Source organism: Petromyzon marinus, chromosome 52 (genome assembly GCF_048934315.1).
Source record: "Petromyzon marinus isolate PM22_M1 ecotype Great Lakes invasive population chromosome 52, UKy_Petmar_22M1.pri1.0, whole genome shotgun sequence".
In the NCBI taxonomy this organism is placed as follows: domain Eukaryota; kingdom Metazoa; phylum Chordata; class Hyperoartia; order Petromyzontiformes; family Petromyzontidae; genus Petromyzon; species Petromyzon marinus.
In genome coordinates this window covers 10,896,785-10,906,624 of record NC_133718.1, presented here as the reverse complement: position 1 = coordinate 10,906,624, position 9,840 = coordinate 10,896,785, and the positions used below count along the sequence as shown (strand labels likewise).

The 9,840-nt window shown below is 47.4% G+C and overlaps 1 protein-coding gene across 1 annotated transcript; it reads left to right on the top strand.

The window, feature by feature from the left end:
- The first annotated feature begins 5,010 nt into the window (after positions 1–5,010).
- On the top strand, positions 5,011–7,000 carry LOC142905363 (survival motor neuron protein-like). Its single transcript, XM_076051833.1, has 2 exons — positions 5,011–5,240; positions 6,710–7,000. The coding sequence occupies exons 1-2, from the start codon at positions 5,223–5,225 to the stop codon at positions 6,983–6,985; spliced, it is 294 nt and encodes a 97-aa protein (XP_075907948.1). The 5' UTR covers positions 5,011–5,222; the 3' UTR covers positions 6,986–7,000.
- The last annotated feature ends 2,840 nt before the right edge of the window (positions 7,001–9,840 follow it).

Below are 9,840 nucleotides of genomic sequence, written 5' to 3'. Positions count from 1 at the left end.
CTTTTTCGACCTCCATGGTAAATCTGATGGCTGGGTGTATGGAATTGATGTGGTCGCGGAATTGGTCTAGAGCAGGCTGGCCATGTGGCCAGATGACAAAGGTGTCATCCACGTACCTCTTCCATAAGGTCGGGCGTAGAGTGGCAGTCTGGATGGCGTCAGTTTCAAATTTTTCCATGAATACGTTGGCTACAACCGGAGATAAGGGGGAGCCCATTGGGGTGCCCTCAGTTTGTTTGTAGAAAGTTCCATTCCAGGTGAAGTATGTGTTGGTTAAGCAATGTCTCACCAGGGGGGGGTACATCAGTGTGCAGTCCTTGATGAACCAGGTCTTCAATGATAGCGATGGTGTCAGGTACCGGGACTTTGGTGAACAAGGACACCACATCAAAACTGACAAGCAGGTCGTCTAGGGACAGGGAAATGCCTTTGATTGTCGATACCAGGTGAGTAGAATTTAGTACCGCAGAGGTGGTTTTTCCAGTGAAAGGTCGCAGTATATCAGCAAGAAAACGTGCCAGTTTATAGGTGGGGGAGTTGATAGTAGAGACGATGGGACGAAGGGGTGTATCTTCTTTGTGTATCTTTGGAAGGCCATATAATCTTGGTGGTCTGGCAGCAGAGGGTTTCAACGAGAACTGTTTGGTCTCATCAATTAATGCTGTTGAATCAGAGATGATTTTGTTCGTTTTGGTTACCAGGCTGTTGGTGGGATCTCTTTTTATTTTCGTATAGCTGCCATCGTTGAGTAGTTCTTGAATTTTGTTGTTATATTCTGTTTTGTCCATGATGACAGTGGCATTGCCCTTGTCGGCTGAGAGGACGACAATATCATCCCTCTTTTTTAATTGAGATAATTCAAAACGTTCGTCTTTGCTGATGTTGCTGGGTGGCAACTTCGCGTTTTTGAGGGGTGCAGCGATTTCAGATGTTGCTACGTCTGCAGCGATGGGACTCAAGCCCTTGAGTGCAACGTCGACATGGGCAATGATATAATTAACCGGTAAGTGTCTCGGTGTGACAGCAAAGTTTAGACCTTTAGCTAAAACGGATTTCAGACCATCAGAAATGGAACTGTTACTGCGATTAATTACGACTTTGTTGACGTCTATCTTTTCGGTGTGTGGGTCCAATTTTTTGCAGGAGAGGTGATTGAATTTGGAAATCAAATTGTCCCTACATTTGGTCGACATAGTGGCAGCTGAAGAGGTAGTCATATTGTCTACATGTTCCCAATCCGATGTAGACATTGTTGCTGTCAATGTTAAGTGTGATTTGTAGAGTGTCTTGTCTAACTGATCGAGTTCGGTGCGTGTAAGTCTGATTTTTTCCGAGATAAGAGCGAAGCTAGTTCTAGCTAGAATTCGTTTTGCATTGAGAGAAGTTGCAACAGCAGAGGTTAGTGTAAATGCGGTTGGTATTACCTTAGAGTCGCGGCATCTCTTCAGAAAGGTGAGAGACTCGATTAGTTGAGCCTTCTTATCCCGGAGTCTGTTGAATGATCTTAAGGATGTGTGAAATCCCTCCCCGTAGAGGCGGTTAAATTTCGATTTAAAGCTTTCGTGACTGCAAGGATTCTCTTGTGGAGCCACTCAAAACCATCACCTTACCCTACATTGCAGGGGTCACTAAAAAAATATCCAAAATCCTGAATAAACACAAAATCCAGGTCCGATTCAACACAATACATAAAATCCATGATCTAGTTCCATCTGTAAAAGATGCTGTTCCAGACATACACTACCCCGGCGTTTACAAACTAAAGTGCCTCTGTGGTAGTAGCTACATTGGAGAAACCAAACGACATATCTCGGACCGCATCCGTCAGCATAAAGCAGACTTGAAACACGGTAGGACGAACTCCTCTGCCGTGGCAGATCACTGTTATAAATCAGTGGGCTCACATGACATTGACTTCTCCAAGACGGAGGTTATTTGCAAACCAACCGGCTACCATGAGAGATTCGTTCATGAGGCCATTCACATATACAAGCACAGAGACAATTTCAACCGAGAAGATGGATTCTGGCTTAGTAACCATTGGAAAGATGTTTTAAACCATTTCTGTTCTTAATTAATTGTATTTTACGATGACCTTCAGACCGCAGCTCTTTCGCCAGCATTGACTCTTAATACCTCTCACACCACGGTTAATGGTATGGTTTACAACATGGAGTATAATAGCGCCTCGCAGCTGTCTCTTTCCCCCTCCTCTGTTCCGACCTTGGATGAACTCGTCCGTCTGAACGGGGCCCGTAGCTATCCGTGTTGCTAAAGTTGAGGGTAAGAATCCACCCATTTTTTCGCCATATAGCATTGTGATATATAACGACTTATTGTTGGTAGCTTAGCTGATTGGAGAATAAAGAGTTTATTGATAACATTAAGGTAATTTATATTTTAGTTTTTTATCGCTTCACTATATAGTATTCATTATACACTGTATTGTATACCCAGTTACTGTGAATAGCTCAGATGTGTAGGCCTTGACTTCAACATAGCCATTTCTGTGACCAGTCACTAGCTAATCACTCAGTTATTTCAATGCTAAATTTGCCTAGTTATTTCAATGCTAAATTCTCCTGTTTGATTTATACTAGGTGCCTCGGTGAATGTGTATGCTCTGACTTTAACATAGCTATTTCTGTGACCAGTTACAAGCTAATCACTCAGCTATTTCAATGCTAAATTCTATGCTAATTCCTTTGTCAAGGGGTGCCTCTGCGGATGTGTATGCTTTAACTTAGCTATTTCAATGCTAAATTCTATGCTAATTCCTTTGTCAAGGGGTGCCTCTGCGGATGTGTATGCTTTAACTTTAACATAGCCATTTCTGTGACCAGTCACAAGCTAATCACTCGGCCATTTCAATGCTAAATTATATGCTAATTCCTTTGTCAAGGCGCTTTGTTTCTTCTGACACAGCTTAAAGGTCGTGATCTGAGCGTGCCTTTTTCACTCCAGCGCTGTCCTACCAGACAGTCTCGTCCCTTCACCTGATGAAGGTCGCTTGTGTTGTGGCCGAAACGTCGTGAGAATATTATTGTGTTATTTTATTTTATCAATTTATTATTTTATTCTCATTCTATGTGACTTTACTGAAAGAACCAAAGAAGATGAATCCTTGCAGTCACGAAAGCTTTAAATCGAAATTTGACGTTATGTTGTTGACGTTATGTTATTGACGTTATGTTGTGTTATTGACGTTATGTTGTTGACGTTATGTTGTTGTGTTATTGACGTTATGTTGTTGACGTTATGTTCGCACGGTACGCGTGTACAGCGCTGTCTGCGCGTGCACGGTTGGGCTTACGTGCATTGTACAGTGACACTACAGTGCGGTGTGAATGAAGTCAACAGTGCACTACTTTGTGGCGAATCAACAGCGGTGGTCATATGCGAGTCGCCGCTCGCCGCCCTCGAAATGAGGAATTTCTACCACTGGCTCGGTATATAATTTCCTCTTGCTATCAGTTTCGACGGTGTACTTGCATTCAATTAATCTGCAAATTGCGTGTGTGTCAGCACTGTACGGAACTCGAGCCTTCACTCGCCCGCATTCACAGACCCGCTCTGGTACCAGCGTGGTGAAGTATGGTCAAAACAAGCGCCGCAATGCGCCGCGCCCTGGTACTGCAGTGGACGGACGTCACTTCTCTCGCACAGCGCTCCGGGTGTCGGGGAACGCCGTGGGTCTCGCCGCGTGCTGAGCGTGCCGCGTGCTGAGCGTGCCACGTGCGGCGTGTGCCGCGTGCTGAGCGTGTGGCACGTGCTGAGCGTGTGGCACGTGCTGAGCGTGCCGCGTGCTGAGCGTCGCACGTGCCGCGTGTTGAGCGTAGCACGTGCTGAGCGTGCCGCGTGCGGTCGATGTAGACTCAAAAGGGTCGTGGTGGTGATGGTGGTGGTGGTTGTGTGTCCTGTGTAGAGTGACGATTCTGACATTTGGCACGACGCAGCGCTCATCAAGGCGTATGACAAAGCCGTCACGTCCTTCAAGGTGAGTGTCTCCGACTTTGGATGTGAGCTCAACCGGTCCTGGGCCTCCCCTAGGTTGACTCAGCCACAAATGAGGACCAGGCGCGGTGTGTAAACATCGCCACTGTGGAGACAGGCGGCCGGGCGTGGTGCTGGCCACCCACCCCCTCGTGTGCTATGCCGGCCTTCGTAGGTGCTCGCTAACAGCACTTGCCCCAACAGTCTGTTAAGGCTATAAGGGGGGGGTCTTTGTATCGCTTGTCTGTGTGTACTTGTGCACTTCGTATCTTTGTGTGCGTGTACATGGTTATATTTACATCTTGAGACACAACACCTGTTGCAAGGGATACCCGGGAAAGCCCGACAATATAACACACTTCGTGTGTCACGTGCACCACCAGTGGTTACAAAACTAATTTCTTTACGGCTACATTTTTGTTCTCCTTCCCCCACACCTCCGATTAGCATGATTGGCTACGTACGATGCGAAAGAAATTCAACATGCGCACACCTTCGAGTACTGTGTTATCATTCGATGGTAAGCGCCTTGCTCAAGTTGATTTGACTGTTTTTGTCTAAACGAACTTCCTCACCAGGCGGCGGAGAACGTGCACAGTGATACGTGCGCAGGTTGGAAACATGTCAGCCACAAATATGAATGGGGAAAATGGGCACACAGTGGTTTGACAGCATTGTTGCTAACTCAATAAGGCTGCATTATGCCTAGACTAGTTATAATAAATGGCACTCGACACTGTGCCATAGCAAAGTGACGTAGGATTTCTAAGAGCGCGCTTTTTTGAGTCGATGAGCCATTTTAAATGTCATGTAATGGCGTACATTCATACGCAGCGGGAATTGCTTCTAAATCCTCAAAATTATCCCAGAAAGTCACTCAAATTTGGTCGCTTGGTAAACCCCCCAAAATGCCTCTAAATCGAGCAACAAAATTGCTGAGTTGGCAACACTGTACGAGCCGTTCCAAAGTAGTACGTGTATGTACAGAAGCAGGTCTAGACACCCGGTCCTACACGTCTTAGAGCAGGGGTGGGTTACCTACGGCCCGTGACTTCGTCAGTGTATATGGCCGTGGCCACACGAAACCCAACCAACCTCAACTAACCGACCGTGTTCTTTCAGACAGCGCTCAAAAATGGCACCGCACTTGCGAGAGCCCCAAGACCTACGGGGAGACAAAGTCCGTGAACAAGCGGGCGAAGACACGGAGACGGCACAAGAGGAGCAGCATGTCGCCCTCCGACAAGGTAAATATCCTGAAGCAGAAGATTACTGGTGCTCTGGATGTGGCTGTCACGTTTATTTGCAAATGTGATTTATAGCTTTGACCATTACCTGCGTGATGTTAATAGTTGTCCGATTTGTCGTGTCTGCTGTCCAACCTATATTGGCCTTTCCCCAATATTCTTCACAGGCCACCGCTTCTGGTGTTTGGCATTGTTGTGCTGCAGGGAAATCTCAGGGAGAAGGTCCATGAGGTTTGCTTCTCCCGACAAGCAAATTATTTCATGAGACCTCCTTTGCCAGTATTAAATTATGATAATAGGGTTTTCCCCTTTCTATTTTATTGCCAGAAAGGGGAAAGCCATATTATCATAAGCAAATTCTTCTTTTGCGTAGAAACCCCCCATGATTTCGTGAGAGAGTTGCTTCTGTCGAAATCCACTCTCAGTCTGTTTAGGCTCCACCGTGTGAGCCATTTAGAGCTGTAGCCAGATGCGAGCTCAGTGTTAATGTGCCATTTTATTGAGATACTACTACTGTGTGGTGTTATCTCGGTGTGGCCTGGGACTGTTTTGTTGTTTTTTGCTGCCTTGCCCAAGCTTGATAAATCGGATTCCTGTAATTAATAAATTCCTTTGTTTATATTTAGTGACTTGCTAACCATTTTCTTTATTTTTCACTCCTATCATTTCATTTGTATTGTTTGCTGTTGTACCTTTCTGACCTCCCCATTCTGGACCATCTGTGAAAATGAGCTTCATAGCTCATCGAATTCTTCCAGTCTAAATAAAGATTCTCATGTATGTATGTTGAACTACTTTCGCACCATATTCTTGGTTCTTTCGGTAAAGTCACGTAGAAGGGAAATAATAAAATAATAAAAATAAAACACTAAAATTCTCACGACGTTTCGCACCGTACATAGCCAACCGCGCTAGTCAGAGGTGCGGGGGAAGTACAAGAATCTGAACACAAAAAGCACTTCTAAAGAAATTAGTTTTCAGTCTAGATGTAAAAGTGCGTAGCTCCAGTGGCTTCCTAATATCGGAAAGGAAGAGCGTTCCAGATGGCCGCAGAAGCGCATCTGAAAGTGCGAGCCAAAAGTTTGATGGTTAGCCAAACGGTCCCTTTGTGTGTTCCCCGCTGCGACGGCACTGAGAACAAGGAACACAAATCGTACGTAAGCATACACAGTCCTGCGGATGGCAATTTTCCTCAGCTAAATGCCGATGTCGAGGTCTTCCAGCCACGGGAGCTCTTCAGGAGAGAGTTAATGTAGTTTTGCTTTTCTTCCGTTGGTGGAGCGCAGACTACAGCGGTTTACTTTGTGGAGACTCGAGGCAGCCAGGCGTGGTGCTGGCCGCATTGCCGCCTTCTTGCGCCATGCCGTCCTTCGTAGGTGTGCCAACAGCGCTTGCTCCAGTGGCACGCGTCGGCTAGACGGGGTGAATCGTTGCCCGTCTCTGTGCCAACCTCTCGCGTGCCATTGGAGGCGGGCGACCTGTGCCAGGCTGCCTGGTCCGAGGACGGCGTGGTCTACGACGCCACGATCAAGTCGGTGGACGCCAGCGCCGGCACGTGCGTCATGGTCTTCACGGGCTACGGCAACGAGGATGAGCTGAAGCTCGCCGATCTTCTGCCGCCAGCGGCGGAGTCTGCCGCCCGCGCCGGCGGGGAGAGCGACGCGGCCGCGAGCTGCGACGCCGACGCGGCGTCCCGGGCCGGCAAGGTGAGCCGGGGCGGCGGGGCTGTGATGGATTCGGATTAATCGATTCGTTGAGAGTTGAGCTGCCTTTCCTGCTCAAAACATGCAATGGGGCAAATGTTCATTTACTCTGAGCCAGTGGTGCAAAAACCCGACCCCCCCCTCCCCAAGGCTTAAACTTGTAACTTTTCAAGACCAGTCCTGGGACCACATTGACCATCTTGCACAAACCAAAATGGCGATGTATGGTCAAACAACTCCCCCCCTCCATGACCCAATACGGCATGGTGAGACCTTCATCTTTCAAGAGGGTTTCATGAAGTGCTGTAAATTATAGCATAAATCATTCATTGCGGTGGAAAGGAAGTTTTTGATACATTTGTGAAGAAAAGCAGCCTAACCCCTAAACGTTGGCAGCTACGTGGCTCTCGCCAGGACGTGGACCCAGCCCGATGTTTTTTTCAGCCGTGTTACCGAGGGTGGAGGTGAGGAGGTGCCCTTCTGTTGCAGCGTAACAATACGAGTAGGTTGATCGGCAAGACGAAGATTTTTTTCTGCGTGGGGAATTAAAGCTGTGGAACGGCGTTGAACCAAATGCATTGCATTTGAAGAGAAGTAAAAACGTAAAGAAAACCCGTTTCATGAAGGCTATTTCGATCGATTTTTAAGTCAGATTTCAGACTCGTCTGCCACATGGTTTAGAATTCAAGAAGATCTTTGTCTTTTACGTGTGCCAATGGAAGCGCAGTGGTGGTGTGGTTGAGTGCACTATGCCCCGAACCCGGCGACTTGAGTTCGACCAATAACAGTGGCTCATATCTAATCTTTTCCTGTGCCTCCCCTAGGTTGTCTCAGCCTTAAATAGTCACCTGGTGCTGTGTGTAAATATCCACATTTGAGGAAACAAGGGCAGCCAAGCATTGTGCTGGCCAACCATCTCCATCGCGTGCCGTGCCGGCATTAATAGATGCTCTCAAACAGCATTTGCCCCAACAGTCTGTTAAAGGCTATGCGGGGGATCTCTGTCATTGTGGAAGTACATGCTGTGCCAACAATGCAGTGCGTCGTTTCAAGGCCCATATGTAATGTTATGTAAATACAGATATTTCCTCTTTAGAACGAACCACTAGCGAACCTGGAATGAAAAACTTAAACTGGACCTTGAGGAAACACGTGACAGCGTCAATGTGTCGCTGTGTATATCTAATGGTTTATTTGAACAGGCATCCTAAACAAATGCTGAATTAAAACATGACACACAGGCAGGTACATGTGTACATTATTCATAGAATACAAAAGAAAAACCCATCAATGATTGGATGTTTGGCAGCGAGCACGATCGTTATATATGTAGGGTGGCTAAGGTAACCCGGACGCTGTGTGGAAGTATGCGAATCGACATGAGAATTAACGCCACTGCAGCTATGCTCGTAATAAACGGGCTGTCGTCATGAGCATGGTCCGTTATACGAGGTTAAGCCGTAGTCATTTAAGGAATGCAGAATCGCGCGAAAGCGTCTCTCCGATGTGCGTTCCCGTGTGTGCGCCGACGCCGCAGGAGAGTGCCCCCTCCGCCGACGACTACGAGATGCCAGGCAGACCCAAGGGTGGGCACGGAGCACGGAAGAAGGGTCACAAGCAGAAGCAGAGCGTCCCACCGTGGGCCTACCCGTCGCCACCCTTGTCCCATCCTCCCCCCTTCCCTGGCTTTCCACCTTACGTGAGCACATTCGCCTGCTGGGACACTTGAGCGTTGCCGTGTGTGTCATACGAATGAGCGAGTGTTGTTAGGCGAGGAATTAAAAGCGATTGTTACATGCCGACTAGAGCGGTTAATCGATCGGCAGGTCGCACATCGTGGGGGAAAACGTGTGAAAGAGTAGGCCAAATACCCCCTAAAGCGGCTCTCAGTGTTACCACGTGATACATTACTCACAATACCCCCACAGTGTTACCACGTGATACATTACTCACAATACCACCACAGTGTTACCACGTGACTAGACTCAAGGTAACGAAAACAAATCGGATTAATTTCTTTTCACGTAACTTTATTTTGAGTTGTATTCCCCATACAGTATATTTTTTACAGTGTTACAGGCAAATGTACAATTATTGTTATTTTTCTGCCAAACAATGCTTCCCTTTTTTGTTTAACCATAACACATTTTATAACACTTACAGGTATGTGCATTTAAATACAGTAAATTATCGCGTCCCGACTTACGAACCATTCAACTTATGAAGGGTCTTCAGGAACAGAACCCATTAGTAAGTCAGGCACTTGCGTGTGTGTGTGTCCATGTGTGTGTCCATGTGTGTGTGAGCGGTAGTGTAGCTGTTAGCGCGCTGCGCTATGAACCTGGCGACCCGGGTTCAATTCCCGCTCACGGCCAACAGTGACGATTATCTGAACCGGTCCCGGGCCTCCCCTAGGTCGACTCAGCCTCAAATGAGTACCTGGTGCGGTGTAAACATCACCACTGGGGAGACAAAGGCAGTCGGGCATGGTGCTGGCCACCCACCCACTCGTGTACCATTTCGGCCTTCATAGGTGCTCACTAACAGCACCTGCCCCTACAGTCTGTTTAGGCAAAATGGGGGATCTTTGTGTGAGGTGCGGTCGTGTAGGTTATACGTCCTTGCTAACAGCCCTTGTCCAAACAGTCTGTGAAGGCTATGCGGGGGTTCTTTGTCTTTTGCCTTTGTGATGTTTTAATTTGGGCTTTTTAACTTTTAAAATGAAATAGTTGAATGAAAGAGGTTTCTGAGCCATAAAAATGAAAGTTTATTCGTCTTGGCAATGGCATTAGTGGCGGCGGTGTTGGCGTCATGGTGATGGCGTTGTTGGTGTTGGCGTTCGCGGCGTTGGGAGTGTCCGTGACATTGGTGGAGGTGCTGACGTTGACGGCTGCGGC